General features: G+C 38.4%; 1 protein-coding gene across 5 annotated transcripts in view; it reads left to right on the forward strand.

The window, feature by feature from the left end:
* Nucleotides 1–21,795, forward strand: part of SMC5 (structural maintenance of chromosomes 5) — a 49,710-nt gene that overhangs the window by 10,884 nt on the left and 17,031 nt on the right. For all 5 annotated transcript variants that reach the window (XR_012670972.1, XM_075137319.1, XM_075137316.1 and 2 more), the window contains 11 exons: nucleotides 1,919–2,080; nucleotides 6,658–6,729; nucleotides 7,602–7,857; nucleotides 9,029–9,183; nucleotides 10,876–10,989; nucleotides 12,114–12,208; nucleotides 12,383–12,515; nucleotides 14,470–14,643; nucleotides 14,773–14,942; nucleotides 19,482–19,605; nucleotides 21,174–21,296. Coding sequence is in view for 4 of the 5 variants with exons in the window: in XM_075137319.1 (XP_074993420.1) it covers nucleotides 1,919–2,080; nucleotides 6,658–6,729; nucleotides 7,602–7,857; nucleotides 9,029–9,183; nucleotides 10,876–10,989; nucleotides 12,114–12,208; nucleotides 12,383–12,515; nucleotides 14,470–14,643; nucleotides 14,773–14,942; nucleotides 19,482–19,605; nucleotides 21,174–21,296 (1,578 nt within the window). In the remaining variant the exon portion in view is untranslated. The remainder of the gene's footprint in view (nucleotides 1–1,918; nucleotides 2,081–6,657; nucleotides 6,730–7,601; nucleotides 7,858–9,028; nucleotides 9,184–10,875; nucleotides 10,990–12,113; nucleotides 12,209–12,382; nucleotides 12,516–14,469; nucleotides 14,644–14,772; nucleotides 14,943–19,481; nucleotides 19,606–21,173; nucleotides 21,297–21,795) is intronic.

Here is a 21,795-nt window from a genome sequence, read left to right on the forward strand (position 1 = left end):
AGTACAACATTAAAGGATTTAGGGGATGTTCTGTGTTCTTGTGTGTACCTTAATGGGACTTCCATCAAATGATTGTGTCATCTACAATCAGTGAACAGATTTAAGGAGCTGCAGGTTTTTTTGCATAGATAGCCCTTCTTTTGTAGGGTCTTAAAGAAAGGGTGTTTCTTACCCCTCCAAGCTTAAGCTTAAGGTAGTATGGTATACCATAAGATATACTACTTTAAGGTAGTATAGCAGCAGGACGTACTGTTCCTCCTGCTGTACATGTCCTGAAGACACGTAATTCTGAAAATGTGTTTTGACCAAGCAGTGCCCGTTCTTCTTATCCTCCTCTTTCACTTACAATTGAGAAAAGCTTTGTTATATAGTTCAGACGCAAATATCTCTTAGGAGGGCTGAAATCCTTTGGAAGTTCTGCAGACCTTCAGCGAAGTGCATGATTACAGGCATCAAGGTTATTTGCTTAAAGGTTACCAAAATACAGAGGTCTCATGAAAGTCAGGTTTTCTTAAAGTGTTAAAAAGATTTGCTGTATAAAAAACATGTCATGACAATTTCTAGGGAAGCTTGCCTGTACTTTGTATCTGAAGAAATGAGGTGTAATTGTATGTGTGCATTTGCTTTAACCTTGAAACATAATACCTTATTTAGAGCAGAGCTAAATTTTAAGCTTATTCTATCAGCTCAGGGGAAGTATAATTGCTTTACCACTGTAACTTTGTAATGGTGGCTGCTGATTGTACTCCACATCATAGAATTACAGCAGCTCTCTTCAAATACTTTTTGGCTTTATGAAAAAGATGCTATGAAGAAAGAATTTGGATTTAATAGCCTAAATTGATTTATTTGTGATTAATTGTGTGTGTTTACAAGCAGGGTAATTAAATAACTAACTAGGAAGAAGTGGTAGCAGATAAAGCAAAATTAGTTGTTACAGATAGAGGTTGCAAGCTATCGTTTTTTGTTTTATTTTTGTTTTGTTTTTTTTTTTTAATGCTCCAAAGCTTGGAATAATCCAGGCATATGCTCTAAAACGGGCTTTCTTTAGTGCCTGCCAAATCCAACAGCTTTCCCTTCCTCTACATGTATCTACTTCTCCTCCCTCTGGTCCTCTGAATATCTTTTTTCTCCTGAACCCTTAACAGTCATTGAATGTCATGTTCTTTTTTGTTGTTGGTTTTTTGGGGGGTTTTGTTTGGATTTTTTTTTTGCTGCTCCAGAGGGCATAACACAAAAAAATTCACTAGTAATGACTCATTCAGCCTAAACTATTTTCTCCCCCAAATTCCCACACCTTCTTGAAGTGGAAGTTCTTGGTCACCACACCGTTTACCATTTCTTTCTTCTTACGAATGCCTCTCCAGTTAAACTCCCTAGATAGTGACTTCTCTGGTATTTGTGGTCTATGGTGGAGTTTCCGAAGTTCTGTTCTGCTCTGTCTCTTTCCTTGGTTTACTTCAGGGTTATGTGTCTCATGATCTGTCCAGCTCCTTCCTTTTCTTTCTCCTGAAGTTTTCTGTGGTTATTTGCTCCTTAGTGTGAGGACTTCTGCCTAAGTAGTGCTCAAACTATGGACTAAAGGGGCTAAAGAATTACTTTTTCCACACCTATCCCAGATGGACTTAGAGGCAAGGTAATTGCAGACAAATTGGTCGTTTCTTCTGCTACTTGAATTGCGTATTATTTAAGAACCATTAAATGTGTGTGCTTGTTCACTGGGGACTGAATGATCCCTACATGTCCTAGTCATAGTTACTAGTAACAGGAGGATTTCTAAGTAGTTGCTCTAATACTAGCTTCTGAATGAGATTTTTCTCCTAAAACTCATGTACAATTAAATAAAATGTTAGAGCAGTATAAAATACTGGAATAGAAGACAATAGTCTTTAGTTATTTTACTTTCAACTCCTCTAAGGAATACGAAAATGTTCGTCAGCAGCATGAGGAAGTGAAACAAAGTCGAGACCAAGCCAAGGAAGAACTGAAGAATCTGAAAGAAATGCAGTCCCCAGTGACAAAAAAAATCCAAGAAACTGAAGAATATTATAAGAGCCTGGATATGAAAATCAGAGATAAGGTAGGTGTTTTAAATTCTTAGTTAACGCATGTAATATTTCAGGTGTTCTGTGTTCAGCTTTGTAAAGTGTAAAGCAATAATCTCTTTTCTAGTATGCCATAATGATGTGCTTCAGAAGAAATTTTTCTGAAGTACTTGTGCCTTGTTCTCACTGCCTTCTCCCTGTCTCTGTTCCATTAAAAGCAGTAAAACTCAAGGAATACATTTCTTAGTAAATCTTCAGTAGCAACTCTGAAAGTCCACTCTCTTGGTATTACAAGAGCACACAAATTTTATAATTCCCTTCATAGAACCTTCAAAATCTTCAGGGATATAATGTTACAGTTTCCTAAGTTAGATACTTATATTGAATTAGTTGCTTGTTTTCATCTGTTCTGTAGTTTGGGCTTGTGGATGCTCTGTTTATCATCTTAAAATGTAGCCAGTTTGTGTGGTTAATTTAAGCTAAATTACAACTTTTCTGGCCTAAAAGCGTTCCTCTAATATTTAACTTAATTCCATAAATAGGGTATATTTTTTTTATTACAGTAATCCTCCGTCAATGTGAATACTTTTATGCATAAGAGGATTTAATGGTAAAGCTACCTATGCCTTACAGCTTACTATCTCTTTTTTGAATAGCTGCTCTCTCTGGGGATATGGAAAATTACTATTTCTGTATGACAAATAGGAAAGTACTGTAATTCTCTGCAGGGTTTTAACTATCATGTACTATTCAGGCTGCAGAAGTCATTGTATGCATAGGCTGCACAAATTTTTAATGGATAACCAAAGTTAAATGATAACATGAGAATGTTTGGTGCATTGAGTTCTGTTTGAAGATAACTGATAAGATCAAAGGACTTGGTCTGAAGACAGGTGTGACGCCTGTAGAGGACTGCTGTTCATGAAGCACCTTGTAGAATCAGGGTCTGAAACTTCAGTGGCATTTAGTGCACTGTGAGCTATTACACTCTCCATGTGCTTTTTTAAACAAACAAAGAAACAAAAAAACCCACAAAAAACCAAACCCAAAAACAAACCAGAAAGACCAGACAAACAAAAACCACAGGTTGTTGTTCACACCACTTCCGGTTTTGTTGTGATGTAAACTGTACCAGGCAATACTACTTAGGCAAGTACATTATTATCATTAAGAAAGCCCTTTGCTAAATGTATCCTTTGAAATTTGTGCTCCATAGTACTGCAAGAGATTATTATGCTGTGATTCAAAATACCTAAATGTTTAAAAATGTTGCAGTTTTATTGAAGTGGGCTTTTTTGGCTGTTGTTGGGTTTTTTGTTTGTTTTGGGAGTTTTCATTGTTGTTTAAGAGTAAGTGTACTTCCTTAGAGGAAAGTTAATGGCTGGAAGCTTGAAATTAATTTTCATAATGCAGTAAGGGCCTTCATGCTTGTGAATTGCTAAGCTTTGTTTTCACTGCTTGGTATTATCCTGCTAGGTTTTACTCATATCTTTCATTTTAATTAATGTTATACTGATATATTTTTTTCAAACAGGAGAGAATTCTACTGAACCATTGCTACCATTTCTAAGAATATAAATATTGGGTTGTACTCATATAAAAGTTATCCTCTGTTGGTATGAGTTACACTCTGTTTGTATGAGAAACCTGGGACAAAACAGTGAGCATTTTAGTTTTAACTTGCAGGGAGCATACTCAGCATAGGCTATTTGCTACGGAACTGAGAAAGAAAAATTGGGGGATCATACTTGCTGATTGACTCATACTCTTGAATCAGCATATTTTTCTGCTCAATCTAAGTTGGTGGAGTAAGGCTTTCACACACTAAACGTTCACGAGGTTAACTGTATGCTGAAGTGGTGTTTAATCTGGGCCCAGAGAATGAATTAGGTGCATTTTGTTCTACAATATTCCAGAAGCCAAAAAGATGGGAAGAAGGAAGGATGCTATGTTTGAAATAAATAACTTATAGAAAACTTACTGAGATATTCTAATACTGCTTTCCAGTAATTATTTACCATTATTTTGATTGTAATGTATAGCTGATACTTCTGTTGTCTATAATATTATAGTAAGACATTTCCAAACCCGAGTTTTGTTCTGATGTTAAATGATATATCCAAGTCTAATTAGAATGATTAATACTCCATCTTGAAGAAGCCCCCATAAGGTCCAAAATCGTGGAAAAAGGCTTAAGGGAATATATTATATACTTAATTATGGCATGAATAATTTGTATGACACCAGACAAGTTAACAAGATGTTAGAGGTGTATTGCTGCTTTTTGAACTTTTGGACAGTAGGTCTTTTTTTGGTACTGAAATCCGTTTCCCTCCCACATACCTTCTTAGTTGGGCTATGAAAATGATGTTCTTTTAAAGGAGAATCAGTGCTGCTTGTATTGTCAGGAGATAGTTTTGACCTAAGGTAAAAAACCTCAAGGCTTTTGAGTGCCATACCTTAAAATTGCTTAAATTGCTACTGCTTCATTAGTTCTTCACTTTTTCATACATACTGCTTGAATTTATTGTAGCTTAGAATTCTATCTTTGTAAATGCAAGCATTTGATGAGCATTTCAGAGATAATTATGCTGTAAACCATCAGGAGTTGATTAGTGAGTGATTTTATTATAAAAACAGTATAACTGTATTCTTGGCCCAAAAGTTGTTTTTTCCAAGCCAAATTTCAATTTGGCATTAAGGGATAGCAGTTTAGCATTTTAAGTCATCTCTATTTCGGACACACAGACCTGTAGGGAACATAATTGTCTTCAGACTCTTTGGTCCAGGCTTATATCCATTATCAAATAACTGTAAGCCTCACTGCTTCTTGAGATCTTGCCCTTGGCATGAGGAAATATATGTGAGAGCAGAGATAATCCACCTCTTCATTATGTCTTGTTTGCACTTTGTTGGCAAAAAGCCAGGCATGGTGTTACAGATTTTGCCTGGAAAGAGCTGTTCTGAAAGTAAAGGTGGAGCTAAATCTGGGAAGAAATTAACGTATCGAGACACTGCTTGACTATTTCTCTTGTCTCTCTCTGTGTTAAAAGCCTTCTAAGGATTTGGTTAGACTAAGAATTCCTAGTAAAATTTTGTGCTTGGAGTGTGTAGGACATGTAGATTCTGAAAAAAAGACATCAGCCCATTTATCAGGAAGAGGTTGATGAAACTGTGTGAGAGAAACCTATAATAGTTTCCTCTTTAGACTCTTTAAAGGCATTTGAGCAGAGTGGACTATGCAATGCAATTTTTTTAGTAATATTTGACAGTATAAAGCAGTGTGTTGTGGTTGTACCATGAAGACAATTATACTTGTTAATCTGTTCTCTAAGGTAGTTATATATAAATATATGATAACTGAAAATGTAATGATAATTGAAAAATTGAATGCCAGTTCCTTACTAGTGTCCTAATTTTAAGAGCCTTCAGAATTGTTTTGTGACTATTTTGCATCAGTTTCCTGGGAGAGAGCTTCCTCTTCAGAGTGCCTGGCTGAGGTCTCTGGAGAGAGCATCACGGAATCAGTACTGCGTTGCAGTCAACTGCAAGATCAAGATGTATTGTTCCATGTTGCCTTCATGCAAACAGCTGTAGAGTCAGGGTCTTAAATTTTTGCGCATCTTTCAGGTTGTGGGAGGAAAAAGATTCTGCATAGTTTTGTTTTCTCCTTTCTTGATGCGTCTTAGCGTTTTCACTGTGGCTCGGTTTGTAGGAAGACATTTCTTCCAGCGAGAGTGCTGTGTTTATTTGTTTCCATGTCTGTCCTGGAATTTACTTACAGTCCTTCCGTCCTTCTGCAGTATTCCAGTATTCTGCTTGCACTGTCTTCAGTCTTGAGATTTCAGGGAAGGAGGAATAAAGTTTGTAGAGAAAGCATAGTACGCTTCCACTGTGTCCAGGCCTCAGCTGTGCAAGTGCCTGGGCAACCTGACCTAATAAGATCTGCTTTGAGCAAGGGATTGGACTGGGTGATGCCCAGAAGTCCCTTCTGACCTGTATTATTCTACAACCCTATAGAAGCTGAGAACAATAGAGAAAGAGTAGAGACCTGTGTGCCTACACATGAGCCAACAAGTTGTCAAGCTCAGCTGTGTAGGATATAGCTTTAGCACAATGCACTTCAGAGGTAAGATGACTTTGACAAATTCTGTTTTGGCTGTCCTGTGCCTAGGAACTTATGCCTTTCTTGCTCTATGTATAAGCTTTTCTTGGTAAAGTTGTTCTGGAAAAAGAGGCAAGAACATTTTATAAGTGTAAGGACCTGAATGTAACATTTTTATTGAAATCGAGGATGGAGTTATTTTAATTTCAGTTTAGCTTAGGAGACTTCCTCTATCTGTCATGCCTGAATTTGCAGATCTATAGCTGAATGGTTGCAAGCAGTTTATATGCCATTATTCAGTTCTTCACAAATTGCTGAAAATACATGTATTACAGGTACAAGTAAGGATAGTAAGAAACTGGTGAGTATGACTTTGTCAGTAATAAAACGTGGACTAAATGCTTAGTTATGCATATACAGAATGTTCTTTAAAATATGACTGCTTTTTACGAATATAACTATAACTGAATTTATGACTGTCTAATTTAAATATCTTACTGTATGCAGGCTGCTGAAATCAAAGACATTTCTCAAAAATGTAAACAGAAGCAAGACGCTTTGGAGATGAAAGATAAACAAGTAAAAGTCTTGATATTTGCAATTTTTTTTGCTGTTTCTTTGCTAATGAATTCACTCAGTACTAGCTATAGCATACGCTGCATTCAGACAGAATGGAATGCTACTTCTTAAATTCTGCAGTAAAACACAGATATGGGGCTTTTTTGTCTGCTCTTCTGTTAGCGCAGAGGGAAGTCTCTCTGAAGAGGCTGCAAGTGCTTGCACACTTCACTCCCTCCAGTACACAATGAATCTTTAAAATGCCTATTAGTCAAACAGGTATTACTGAGGGACAGGTGTATGCTACATAAAATCAGCTACCTTGATGCAATAAACTTAGGAATAGACAGTGTGTGTATATGTTACTATATATTACAGGCTTTCCTTGCAAAGCTACAGCCTCTATAGTACAGTAATGCACTCAGCATTAAACATGCCCTCAAATACTCTGTGCGAGAGGCTAGGTTATTGCTTCTGTTAAGCGTATACAGCATTTTTTAAAAAGAAAACACAAAGATATGTTGTAAAACAGTTACAGAACTTCATCTAAGCACTCGGTCAAAAAATGTGTAAATTAAATGTATAAGGGTGCAGAGTCAATGTTGCACATTGTTAAGGAAGATCTTAAGCTTTAAGCTTCTGCTTTTGTAAAAATAAAGGAACTTCAAAAATTGCTTTAAAGGCTTGATTGTATTTTTGCTTAAATGTTCCTAAATCTTAAAATGTTGTCAGTTCTTTAACTGTCATAGGGCTATTGGAGCTATAACAGACTCTTACGGTTTTAGTGCACAGTTACATCAGCATTTAATACCAGTTGCACATATATCCTAGTTATTTGTCATAGATTTTGTATACTAAACTCCTTTAATGTTGAAAATACTCAAAATTCTTAGATTGAAGAAATTCATCAAGCTTTGAGAATGAAAAAAGATGAAGAAATGGACAGACAGAGGAAAATACACAACACTCACAAGATGATAGAGGACTGGAAGAATGAGCTTAATACGATGGCAGCCTGTGAGAATCTTCAGCCACAAACTGATGCTGTTAATAATGAGCTGAAAAAATTACAAGAAGAAAGGGCACATATTGATAGTGATATCAGTGATCTAACAGCAGAGAAGATGAACCAAGAGAGGGAAAAGAAAAGTAAGTTACTTGGGGTTTTGTTTGTTGATTTTTTTTTTTTCTGGTTTTTTTAATGACTGTTTGTAAAGAACCTACTTCTTATCCTGCTGTAGTGAAATAATTTGAGACGTTTACCTCAAGTCTTTTAGTTGTATCCTAGACGTATAGCAGTCCTCTTGTCTATTATTGGTTTTATTATAAGTAACAGAAGCTGCTTTCAAAACAGAAAGAACAAGAAGATTCAAAAGTGGCAATTGACCTTAAAACTATCCTTCCAAAAAGTTAGTTTCCTCTGATCTCTGGGTAAGGAGACTGCTTTGCCTGGGTTGTTTTTTTTTTTGCTGTTATTAAGTGAAGGTGTGTACTGTTAGCAGGATACAAAAAAAACAAACCTGAGGCAAAAGCAGTTTTCTTCAAAGATGCAGTATTTAAAATTATCTCTTTGGCAGTGTATTAGCTACTCATGCTGGTTTTGTCCTTTCTAGATGAACTTGAGCTAACCTTAATTGCAGTAGATTCCTTTATACTGGCCTAGGATTTACAATCAGTTCTTTCTAAGAAACAAAATTCAAAAACTATAGCTTGGCAGGAAGGGGGTGTTGTATATATTCCTTGGTGAGTGTAGTACCTTTGCACATACCTGTCTGTCTGGCACTTAACAGAAGAAACTGAGGTATAGAGAGACCAAGTGACCTAGGGAAGGTGACTCTACATATTTTACCTTGAGAAGCACAGAAAGCATTCAAACTCTGTTTCTTCTGAATAGCAAATGCTTTCGCACACAGTCTGTTGTCATGCATTTTGTTTTCTGCAAGCATGAAATAACACTCAGAGATTTCATGTTGCTAGTCCCAATACCTCTTTCTTCTTGGGGCGTTTTTGGTTTTAAATACAAAGGTAGAACAAATTTTGAAGAGAAATATTTTTAGGAATAAATTCCTATGTTTTTACTGCGCTACCACATTTCTTTTATCCTTTGGGTAAGTCTTCATTTTATTTTAGATTTTAAGCCTGAGTTCTTAAGATTTCTTTAGAATAAGTAGCATCTTGATTGTGGGAAGAGAAACTCTTAATTCTTATAATCTCCTAAAAACCTTATTGCTGGAGTAGCATAGCCAATAAATATTGGAAAATGCTAGTTATAATGTGTGCTTGCTATGGACTCTGTTTAAGAAACTGCCTTAAATTACAGGAATAATTGATCGTCTTGGACAGCTTAATAATATAATGAATATGAAGGAAGAGAACCTTAAAGGGAGATTCCGAGATACACACTCGGCTCTTATGTGGCTAAGAAAGAACAAAGACAAGTTTAAAAAAAAAGTTTGTGAACCCATGATGCTTGAAGTAAGAAAATTTACTTGCATATCACTCTAACTAGTTAATGTTTAATTTATTTATGGCTTGCAAGACTTTGAGAATGACTTTAAGACTTTCAAGACACATCTTGAAATGAGCTGCCAATTACATGCAGGGTACATTAGCATGGTGAACTACTTGTAATTTTAATTCTGTAGGCAGTGTAGTAATACTCAACATTGAGTAAGATGGGGTGGTTCCTTCCCCTTCCCTCCTCAAGGAGCAGTCCTTTATTAAGGTGCCCATTGCAGATTTCCTCTAAGGTACATTCAATTATTTAGACTTAAGTAGTTCTTAGTTGCTGCTTAAAAAAGCAGTGGTAATTACGATTTAATACCTCCCCCTATAGCACAGTCTGCTCAGCAACGGTTACAACATGTCACTGTGATCCCCAGGTGTTCTCGTGGTTTGCTTTGCACAGCGAGCTACAGACACAGAAACACCTAATCTGTCCCTAGTTTTGTTTTGTGTTTTGGTTTGACAGATGCTGTATTAGCTAGGAATAGCAAGGCTAAATTTTCAAAGAGACTGTTGGTTTTGTAGTGCATTCCTCCACCATTATCCCAGCCTCTTGCAATATGTGCTCCATGTAATGTGAAGAGGATGAAGAACTCCAGTGCACTCCTCTTCCTCTTCAGAATTGCAAGCTTATTTTAATAGTTCATTGCTACAATTTAAATTAGTTGAATGTTGAATATATGTATACTGATTCTTAGGCTTTGTGCATGCGCTAGAACTGCTCAAAAATACTTTTGACCAAGTATTTCCTGTTATTACTGGATCTTCCAATTCTTCCTGGAAGACCACGTCAAGTTAATTTTACAAATGCCTCGACAGGATGCCTTTGCTTTTACTTTAAGGCCTCACTAACCTATGGAACATCCACTAATGTCTGAATTTGTTTTCGTTGATATAATGGAAGTTAGTCTCATGTACTTATAAATTCTAGCTTTCGAACTGCTAGTAAGTGTAGCCAGCCTTTGGCTAACTGGAGGTTATTAAATTGTGTAGTTCTGTGTAATTTTGCCTTTGTATGTGACGTATAGTGACATAATGACTAATTACTAGTGAGAGTTACTGAAGAATTTTAACATTAACATTTCATTCAGATATGAAAAGCTTCATCCATCTTAAACATGGATTTTTTTTTTTTAAAGAATTAAAAGAGAATTCAATCAATCTGTGAATCTCTGTCCTTCTAGGGCTTCACAATTCTGTATTTGTATTTGGTGATGTTCACTCTGTCGAAATCAAAGGGAACGGCATATGAATAATTTGTGGAGTGTGGCTTTTTCTGGTTTTGATTCCTTAGGCTAATTGTTTCTAGACAGTGAGATACCTTTAGTAGACATGAGATGGTGGTGATTGCAATTGTAAGGTTAGGGTGGAGCAGAAGAAGGGGAGATGGTATGGTAGAGATAGTGATAGATCCAGGAATGCTAAGAAAGGATATGGGTGGCGGAAAACTAAACACAATGACATGTGAGTTATTGTAGGTTTAGTCCCAAGAGAATTGGTTGCAAAAAGGCAGGGAATATGTCTTTAAAGACATTTAAACATTGTCTTTATTTTCATTAAATGTAGGCTTGGATATCACCTGACTGCTTAAGATGTTTTGGGGGGGGTGGGGTGTTAAGTCCAATTGTATTAAATCACTTTTTCATTACCTTTCTTTACCAGATCAATATGAAAGACAATAGACATGCTAAATATGTTGAAAATCACATTTCGGCCAATGACATGAGGGCTTTCGTTTTTGAGAGTCAAGAAGATATGGAAATGTTTCTTGTGGAGGCAAGTAGGCACCAGTTTTAAAAATGGGTTAAATACTGATGTAGGAGCCCTAAACTTTGGAGTCTACCAAGTAAGTCTGTATTTATTAAGTTTTGATTGGCAAGATCAGCACAATAGCTAATACAAAGTATTCAAAGGTTTTCTTCTGGATTAAAGTTTTCTTCTGGAGTAAGGTTTTTTTTTTAAAGCCTAGCAACTGGAGAGATGCAGGAATATTAAGAAAATATTTCTTTTTAGAAATAACTTTTCGCTTCCTTGAGAAGGCAATAATCACTGAGGAGAAAATACTGTGACAAGAGCATAAGCTACTACTAAATGTAGTACCAAGCTTTTCCGATGCCTCCTGACTAAAGAGGCGAGAGGGCATCTTTTGTGAGAAGACAATGGTCCAACCAGCAAATCAGGCTTATATTTCTTTATTACTGCTGTTTCCTGGAGCGATAAGGAGATTGTTCCCTTTGAGAGCCAGACAGATGATGCAGGAGAAAAAAGCCACAAGATAAGGCATTAACTGTCGTAATGCTTCCCAACTACTGTCCACAGAATAGTGTGATTAATGACAAACTGTCCTGCAATTTTTTAAGTCGTATCTGCCCTTCACAGAAGCTAGTCATTTTTATATACGTGAACAGAAGCGGTGATACCTGAGGTTCTGGGGCCTTATCTTGCCTCCATGGTTGTAGAACCAGTGCAAGGCTGCTTTAACTAGCTAACCTGATCTTTCACTTGTATCCTCAATCTTTTCTGCCCTGTTAGGATCAGGCTTTTCAGAGCCTCTGTAGTCAGTGGTCTGCCATTATCTGTGCAAAATGGCTGTATAGCCTGAAAGAGGGGGCTTCCTTATTACATTCAGCTTGGATATTTAGATTGAGCACCTGGCTCTGGATTTCTTTGATTGCTTTTGTTTTCTTTAATGTGTGGTATTTTCATGGAGAGACATTAACTGAGCTTGGCTTTTAGAGAACTCAGTCATGCCTGAGCCAGAGTGGATTTCTGTGGGTTCTTCCAGAGGTTGTCAGTTTAAAATAATTCCAATTCTGCGAATCAAGAATAAATACTTGATTTTCATAGAGTGAATTTTTTTGCTCTTTTCTACCAAATAATCTAATGTAATCTATATTTAGATGCGCGATCATCAGAAACTAAGGGTGAATGCTGTATGCGCACCTGCTGAATCATGTGCTGAAAGCTTACCTTCGAGACCTATTGAAGAATTACAGTATGTATCAGATTATGTCAGTGGGGAACGGTTTTAAATACAATGTTTTGTTGTTGTTGCTATTTTCACCAATTCAATTCTGGGTTAGCGGGACTTATTTCTGACCCTTCAGTAACTTCAGCTTGCTTACATGCCAAATTTTATTTCTGATTTTTATTTTTTTCTCCTCTTCAGCCGATATGGATTTTTCTCATATTTACGAGAGTTATTTGATGCTCCTCATCCTGTGATGAGTTATCTTTGCTCCCAGTACCGTGTTCATGATGTCCCTGTGGGAACAGAGAAGACCAGAAACATGATTGAAAGGGTGAGATGTCCTAAATAGCACGAACACACCTGTGGTCTAGAGTTTTATTTTGGAAATTCTTTGGCAATTTAATGTGGAGAAAGCAAAAAATTGCCTTAGCCTTTTATTTGGCCTTTAGAAGTGAGAACAGTTCATTATACACAAACATATTGCAAAACATTTTAACAAATCCAGTCAGTCTAATGCAGTGCTTCACAGAAGGTCAGATATATCTTTCACCTGCATACTGTTCCAAGTCAGTTATATGAAGTTGCTGTATTATAATAACTTCTACTTTAAGTGCCTGAGATATTCTGGGCAAAATTTTAATCAAACGGTTAATAGTACATGACAATGCTGACCTGTTGTGTTTAAAGCAACAATTAGAAGCTGCTTTTTTTTTTTTTTTAAATACATTAAGATGTTCAGTTTCTGGCAAATACAGTTGTATAGCTTCAATCAGAATTGTTGCGATAAGTAGTATGTAAACATTTTGGATTCTCAGAAATAGCCTAGGAGCTCCCACTAGGAGTAATCTCCCTACTTTAGTTTTTCATGGGTTCTTGCAAGCTAATCTTTGCTGAATTGTAATGGGTAACACACATGACAGTTTTCAAAATCTTATCTTAAATCCTTATTCACTTCTCTGTCTATGCTGGACATCTTTACAGAGAGTGAACTCTTCTTTGAATTCAGAAGACTACTTTGAGATCTCTGAGAACAATAAGAGTGTTAGAGAAAAATTCCTGTTTTGTTGGGATAGCTATTGCTCCTTCCTACCTTCTGTGTTTCTGAGTCTCTAAGAATGAGGAAGAGGAAAGTAAATGCGGAGAGAGTCCTAGATGAAGAGCTCTTCTCTTAATGTTTTTTCTAAGCATTTTCATCTTTAAATGGCAATTCTTCCACCATTTTGTGTTCATCACCTGTTGAAGCAGATTACTTCTGTAATAGGTCTTTGAGTTACATTTTATAAATCAGTCAGAATTACTCCTTAGATACTCCCTCCTTTCCAGAGCTCTGTGGGCAGCAAGTAAAAAATTACTGGTCTAGAGGCAAAGATGAATCACTATTCTGAATGTGTTGCACATGGCACTTTCTCAGCTCAAGTTGTGCAACGTTTTTTTTGTTTTTATTATTTTTGATTGAGAAATGCATTGTTTGCAACATTTTGTTTCATACATGCCAGAGAAAGCTTTAGTTTAGAAGAGACCTGTTTCATAGACCTGAGCGTGTGGAAGAAGGACTGGGATGGAAGTGTCATCAACCACAGTCTGAGCTGTAAAGCAAAGCAAACACGGTTTTCAGTGTCCAGGAACCAAATCAACAGAATGTTGCTGGTGCTGTGTATATAAGCGGAAAAAATCTTTAGTCAAAATATGTTGTCCTATGGAGGCTTTTTGTTGTTTGTGGTTTACTGGATGCTTTATATCCTTTTGAAGTACTATACTACTTTGCGTTACGATGAATCTTTAGTTATTTATAATATCCCTTTTTACTCGAGTAATTTAAAAATAGTAACTCTAGTATTTTTATACCTCATTTTTTTTCCCCAAGTGATGCATTTGCTTCACTGACGTTCAAGCATTACAGCTCACCTTAGTTTCATCTATTAATTTCTTAAGTACTTTTTGTTCTTTGGTACACAGGCTACACTTGCATGTTACACATCTACAGCAAGTACAATCCTTGTTCATGATGCAGTACAAATATTAACAGGTTTTTCCTGTGTCTATCTGTAATATTGGAATAATCAGAACCTGTTTAATTGGTTATGGTAACATACTCTGACAGTATCTTAACAGTTCTTTTCTGCATTAAACTTAGCATCATCTTTTTGCAAAGGCTTGTTAACAAGTCGGAGCCTTGCATAAGCTGAAGTTCTTTACTGTGGATTTTAGTTAGTTTATTCTTTGTTCTGAAAAGCATTGCCTTAAGTAATGCTTTTGTCAGATTAATATTTTTGTGTGTTTTTTAGGTCATACAAGAAACCAAACTTAAGCAAATATACACAGCAGAAGAAAAATACATTGTTAAAGTATCTGCTTATACAAACCTAACCCTCTCTACTAACACATCCCTGAGGGTGGCACAGTTTCTCACTAGTTCAGTGGATACAGATGAAAGAAGACAGTTGGAAAACCAGCAGCAGGTAGGAATTTATTTCTGTGCTGTATATGATGTGAACTACTACCCGTTTTATCCTGCATAGACTATTTGCATGTGTTAGAATAGTATGTTTGTAGTAGGAATGCTAGTGGTGTGTGTTCTTTTATTTCAGGACATCAATAACACGTTAAAGTCATTGGATACGCGTTTGAATACATTGTTTGAGAGACAGAAACGTCTGGAACACAGAGACAATGAGCTCAGGCAACAGAAGAAGGAGCTTTTAGAGAGAGGAAACAGGAGGAGACAGTTGGAATCAAAAATTGGTGTGAAGTATGATAGGTAGGAAACAAGCCATATTATCTATGAATCATGAACAATTTTAGTAACAAAGGTATTTTGGCTTCCTCTTACTGCAGTGTGCTTTTAACCTTACAAAGTAACCAGTAGTTGAGCATCAGATACAGGTGATAATCAAGACAGAGAAGGTGTTTAGAAATGGAGATTAAGACAGTATTTGAGAAACCATGTAACAATGTTCCAAATGGTTTCCTGTAATAAAATCATAGGATTCCAGTGAGAGATCACTGTACTCATTCACTCAAATATTACCATAGTCTTCTGTCTTGGTAGCACATATCTGGGTAATACCATAACATACGTAAATGGTACTAAGTGAGCATGTCAGGGATCGAGTTGGACCCTGACTGTCCGCAGTATTTGTCTTAATGTGTTTTCTGGTTTGGTGGGCCTCTGCAATTAGTTCTTCTGTTACTGCTTTGTCATAAGAGAGAACCTGATCATGATTGAAGAGGTATTTCACTTAAGCTCACAGTCCCAGAAGGTAGTATGGATGAGATTGCCCCAGGCTTCACTCCTTCCACTGCTGTAACACAGTCCCACCAGACCTTGTACCCTCAAATACTCCTATATGTTCTTATGCCACACCGCTTTTCATTTGCTGAAAGTTGGTACTGGTGCTTGTGTGCACAGCTCTTGTGTTACTTATGGTGCATTAAACTGAAAAGTGTTGAGAGAAGACCAAAGGAAAAAAAAAAAAAAAAGAAAAGAAAAATAGGGCTGCAGGGATGTTAGAGGGACCAGAGTCAACTGCTGTTGACACACTGACAAGTGTCCAGATCGCTGTGAAAAGAAGCAGCTTTAAACAATGTGGATGTAAGCTTAGCCTCAAAGCCAAGTATTGCTCTTGGGTTTCTTACTAGGCTTACATGTATTGTCATGGTGTTTTACTAGAATACAGAATACAGTTTGAAGGCAGGAGGTGGACCCTTTACCTAAACAAATATTGATTAAATCCTTCCCTTTGAAAAAATAATTAAAGTCTTTTAATTTTGAATAGCGGTAAGAATCCTGACACAATTACAGACAAGGCTGTTACAATTTTTCTTGTATAATGTGGATGTCTTTCAGTAGAGATAGAAATTATTGAAATAATCCTTGTAGTGAGTGTAACTATTTTCAAATACTCATGTTTCTAATTGATATGAGTATCTGAATAAAGCTGGATATAATTTTGAAAGTAATATACAGTGACAGAATCACTTAGGTCATAAGGGACTTCATGTAATATCTAGTCCAGCCGTGTTCTCAAAGCAAAGTCAACACTGAATTCAGACCAGGTTTTCAGGACTGTATCTCACTGCATCTTGAAAGTCTCCATGGAGATTGCATGACCTGTTTGGACATCTTGTTCCACTGCTTGACTGTCCTTATGGGGAAAAAGTTTCTACTGATATCCAGTCTGGATCTTTCTTGTTTCAACTTATGTCCACTGTCTGTCATCCTTCGACTATGCACCTCTTATAAGAACCTGGTTCCATCCTGTCAGTGGCTTCCTTGTGGGAAGGATAATAGGGGGTTGCTGTCTCTTGTCTAGGGTGGACAAGCCAAGCACCCTCATCCTGTTGTTGCAGGGCTGGTGCTGTAGCCCCTGACCATGTTGGTCGCTTTCCATGTTTATTCCAGTTTGTTGATGTTTGGGGCAGGGGGCAAAACTGGGTGCAGTGCTGAACAGAGAAGAAAAACCACTCTCCTCCTGCCTGTGCTTCCATTCATACAGCCAACGATGCTGGGGGACCTTGTTGCTGCCAGGGCGCACTGCTGGCTTACGCTCAGCTCATTGTCCACCAATACCTCAAGTCCATCCCTGCAGAGCTTCTCTGCAGGCAGTCTGTCCTGAGCCTGTATCACTGCCAGACCCACTTTCTTCCCAGGGGCAGGACTCAGCATTTGTCCTTGCTGAATCTTACGAGCCTTTTTTTGACCCCTTCCTCCAGCCGCAGCAGAGCCCTCTGAACGGCAGGCCTTTTGCTCCCCCCAGTTCAGTATCATCTGAAAACTTGATGAGAGTGCCCTCTGTCTTCTCCTCCATGTCACTGGCAGGAATGTTAAACAGGACAGGTCCCAGGACTTAATCCCCACTTGATACTAGCCTCCAGGCAGAATACAACAGAATAACCATGATCCCCTGTGCCTGACCATCCAACCACTTTTTTTTTTTTACCTATCTAGTCTGGAATGGGTCTGGATCCAGCAGCCTGAGAGGAAGGTGGGGCTGATGCAGCTTAATGCTCCCAGGTGCAACCAGTAGTGAGGCTGAGCCTGTCTTCCCAGTAGACACGTTCACACAGAGCACATCTAAACAGCCCGTATGTACATATTTACACACGGCCAGCCACACAGCACAGGTGGACACACAGGGCAGATTGAGCAAACACAGCACCAGTGGCCTGTCTGAGCAGGACAGGGCTCCCCTAGCGAGACTGCGCATATATATGGGCAATGTGGATCCTGTCAGCAGCTAGGTTCGAACACTCTTGAGTCTGCACAGTAGCTGCCCCTGGCTCTCAGTCTTTCCAGTTGCTGGTACCTGGCATGCAAACCCCCAAGGCTGCAGCCCTGCTTCTGTTGCCTGTACAGACTGCCTCACTCACCCGTGTGCACACGGACACAGAACTGGCTGGGACTCCCTGTTTCCCAGTAGTGAACTCTGTGGTCTTACCCTCAAGACACACAGGCATATAAATGCACAGAGGTAGCCATAACTCCCCTATTCCCTCCCAATAGCCAGTACCCCTGTCATCTTACCCTTAAATACATACACATACCAGCAGGTCTCACCCCTAAAGACAGCAGACCTCATGGTCTCTGGCAGCCAGGCTGGACTCCCCTGATCCCCCCAGTAGCCATCTCTTCCTGTGGTCTCATCCTTAGTGACACACATGCCTCCTTGGCTCCCAGGCCACTTCATCTACTTGCCAGCTAATCTGGCTTGGTCTTCTCTAGGGATCAAACACTCACTTGCACGCACCTTGTACCAGGTGCTGGCACCATGGACACATGGGTCTCCAACCTGTGGTCCCACTGCAGTGGTTGTCACTCTGGTCTCTCCAGTTGCTGGCACCACAAACAAGCAGGCCCTCTCCTCTGACTTGTGATCTGACTATAGTTGCTTGCACTTAGACTCTCGTACACACACAAGAATGCTGAATAGAGAGTCCCTCACTGAGGAAAAGTGTGAAAAATGGAGTTGAATAAGAAAAGAGTGTGCCAGTTGGACATGGCCGGACAAGCGTTTTGACCAGCCAATTATTTGCATGTAACTGTCCCTTTTATCCCCATATCCCTCTGTTTTCCCACACTTCTTCCTCTCCAAGTCATCTAGATCCCTCCCTTTCCCTGCATTTGGTTTCTCCTCTGAATATCCAATAGTAAGTCCTGCGCAGCTGCAAAATGCTTTTCTGATGCGTCCCATAATGTCTCCTATACACCCAGGAAACAACCCCCCTCAGTCCAGAGGGTGCTGTGGTGTTGACTTATCTTATTGGCTCTCACACCTGAACACTGGTGCTGAGGGTGTCCTGGAACAGGGTGTCCCTTCCTCTGAGTCCTTAATTTGGGCTCCCGCTTGCTAGAGTGCCCCGGTGCTTCTCTGGGCTTGTGGAGATGGGCATTTCATGGGCTGATGGCTGCTGTGATGGGCCTGGGGGTAGCCAGGGTAGGGTATTATTGGGGCTTCCCTCACCTGCTATTGTCTTTCATTTTTGGGTGTGCAGGTGAGCTTTTTATCAGATAACCTAACTGAAAGCTTTGCTAAAATGCAGGTAAATGGCAATCACTTGATCTCCTGTCATCCAGCTTTTCTACAATTGGGTTCATCAGGTGTGATGTACCCTGGGTAAATGCTTGCTGATTCTTCCTGATCGCCTTCTCCCTTATGACACTAGAATTATTTTCCGAGCGGACTTGCTCCATGATTTTCCTAGGGATCAAAGTAAGAATAATTGGTTTGTAGTTTCCTGGATCATCCTCTTGACCTGTTTGGCCGTTTTTGAAGATCTACAAATGCTTTGCAGCTCACTAAACATCATGATTATTTCATGAAGTTCTTCATAATTATGTGTCTTTTGAGGTTTAAAACGAGTGAAAATTCTGGTTTTCTGCAGTAAGTTGAGGACACTTTTTTTTACTAATATATATAACACGAATTAAGCAAACCTCCTGAACTCTCCTATGTTGTATTGTTGCAAGGAACTAGCAGCAGAAGAAAAATGTCATCCTTATACTGATTTTTTTTTTTTTTTTAAAAAATCTGAAATTTACAGAAGTAAAGGAGTATGGTTGCTGAGTGATGCCCTTAGTCACCAAAATCAGAGTTTCTTTAATTACGAAATTTTTGTCTTTTGAATTTCATAGGTTTAAAGTGCATAGATTGGGAGTGCCTCTAATCTGTTTGGAATGTTTAGGTATACAAATTCCTATTCTTGCTAACTGTTGGTTCATCACCAAGATTAAGAATTTTTGTATTTTTGTACAATTTATTTTTAATCAGGATTAATCAAATACTGATTCCTCCCATAGTTTAAAACAGTTGGAACAAGATGCTATCAACCTAGAGAAGGAATCTCAACAGGCAAATGTAAAGATCAAAGAAATAAATATCCAAAAAGCAAGACTTGTTATTGAATTAATGCATCTCATAAAGGTATGTATTTTTAACTTGGTACGTGTTCCACTACTGTGAAAAGTCCAATTCATCTAACTGAAGTAGGAGGTATGGAACATTTGGGTGTGTTACTATAAATGTTTAGGAGCTAACTTGCTTCAATATAAACACCTTTTGAAGCTTTTATGAACTTGAACTTGTTCATCTGTCATTGATTTGATTTGTAGATCATTTGCATGCATTGATTTAGACTCTCAGTGACTGAAGTCTTACGATCCATAGATTGATTCAGTAAATACAGGAATGAACCAGGAATGAACTGTGTAACCATTTCAGTCTGTACATTTTCAGAATACTGCATAATTCTGTGAACTGTTCCTTCCACCCTACTTCATAATCTCCCTTTTTTTTGTTTTTATTGGGAGAAAGGGTAGTCATCAGTCATGAGAAAAATTGACCTGAAACTGTAAAGATCTATGATTGTGGAAGAGGGCTAGGATGGGAAAAGTACTCAACCTCATGACATTGGAGCCTGAGACTTTTCTTTAACTCAAAAAAGAAGAAAACAGTCTGGACTTAATTGTTGCTTTAGCTTAGCCTGTAAGCCTTAATAATTCACTTCTCTGATAATTGTTTTTAAACTGTTTAAGTGGATTGGAAACGTATAAACTATGTCCAAGTTCATACTGTAGAAACTTTGTATTGAAATGACAAATAGTCATTTCACAAAGATCTCAGACCTTGGCTCACTATTGTAGTCAGAAGCTGACACTCTTAAAACTTCATCCTGCAGGTCCCCTAGGCCTACAGTTGGAACCTTGTCCTCCCTTTCATTAAGAGAGAGGATTCCTTTGTATTTATATGCCGATCATTAAAAAAAAAAATGGTAGACTGGTGTTCTCAATGCCCCGTAATTTGAGGTTTGAAGCTACCCTTCACACAGTCAAGAATACATTGCTGATTTTGAAGCCTCTAGACCATTCCTGAGGCTGACTTGTTTAAAGAAGCAACCATTTTAATGTCAAAGTTGTCAAACCAGGTTCTGGGGATCACTAAACCCTGTTATGGAACTTCCAAAATAGAGCCTCCATTGGTTGTCATATGCTGTTCCAGTTAAGACACAAGACACTAGAGTCACTGTAAATCTGGTCAGTCATCTTGCATTGCCAGTTAGAGAGGCATGTATCTTACGTATTTATTTTTTGACCTTTTTCCATCTCTCTGTGTAACTTATGAAGTCCACCAAAATCCACCTGTTGGATTCTGTCTCTGAGAAAGAATTGAGATGGCTTTGTCTTTTCTCACATTTCACATGGTGTAGGGAAGGAGAATGTGCTTTTTTGGTGTAAAATGGTTTGGTTGCAAGTGATATGTATATGCTTACAGATTAAAAGTACATGGGGACTATACATCTTGAAGAGCTTGGCTCACCAGTAGGTCACCTTTCTTTTTCATTGAATTTGACAGACAGCAGTGTTGAAGAGCTGAACACAGTGTGAGATTGTATGTTATGACTAAAAAATGGATAGTTTCTAAAGCCTGATAGGGATTTTATCAGTTTTGAGCCTTTTGTGGAAAAAAATGACACTTTCTATTTTCCTGTGTAGAATTGCGTATCACTGAACTTCCTCAAAGCAGATTTGGTTCTTCAGAGCACTACGGTGGCTGCTGAGAAGAACAGACTAGAATCAGAGTATAAAGCAGCAAGTGTACAGCTAAGAGCTGCAGAGGTAACCGTTTCTATGAATACTGGGATATCTATTATGAAAACATTTTCTTTGGAAACCTTTATGGTGTAGGAAAGGATGTTTCTGTGTCTGTGTTTGGAAATGGGTATTAGTACTGCTAAACATTTAGCCTTGATTTGTGTAGTTTGACTTCAGCCTCTTCATTTAAAACTGGATAGGAGCTTTGCCTTCCTCAACTGGGCCCCTCACTACAAGAAGGACATGGAGGTGCTGGAGTGTGCCCAGAGAAGGGCAATGAAGCTGGTGAAGGGCCTGGAGAAGGGCAATGAAGCTGGTGAAGGGCCTGGAGCACAAGTCTTATGAGGAGCGGCTGAGGGAACTGGGGATGTTTAGTCTGGAGAAGAGGAGGCTGAGGGGAGACCTCATCACGCTCTACAACTACCTGAAAGGAGGTTGTAGCGAGGTGGGTGTTGGTCTCTTCTCCCAAGTAACTAGCGATAGGATGAGAGGAAATGGCCTCACATTGCGCCAGGGGAGGTTT

The sequence above is a fragment of the Calonectris borealis genome, chromosome Z, assembly GCF_964195595.1.
Source record: "Calonectris borealis chromosome Z, bCalBor7.hap1.2, whole genome shotgun sequence".
Lineage (NCBI taxonomy): Eukaryota > Metazoa > Chordata > Aves > Procellariiformes > Procellariidae > Calonectris > Calonectris borealis.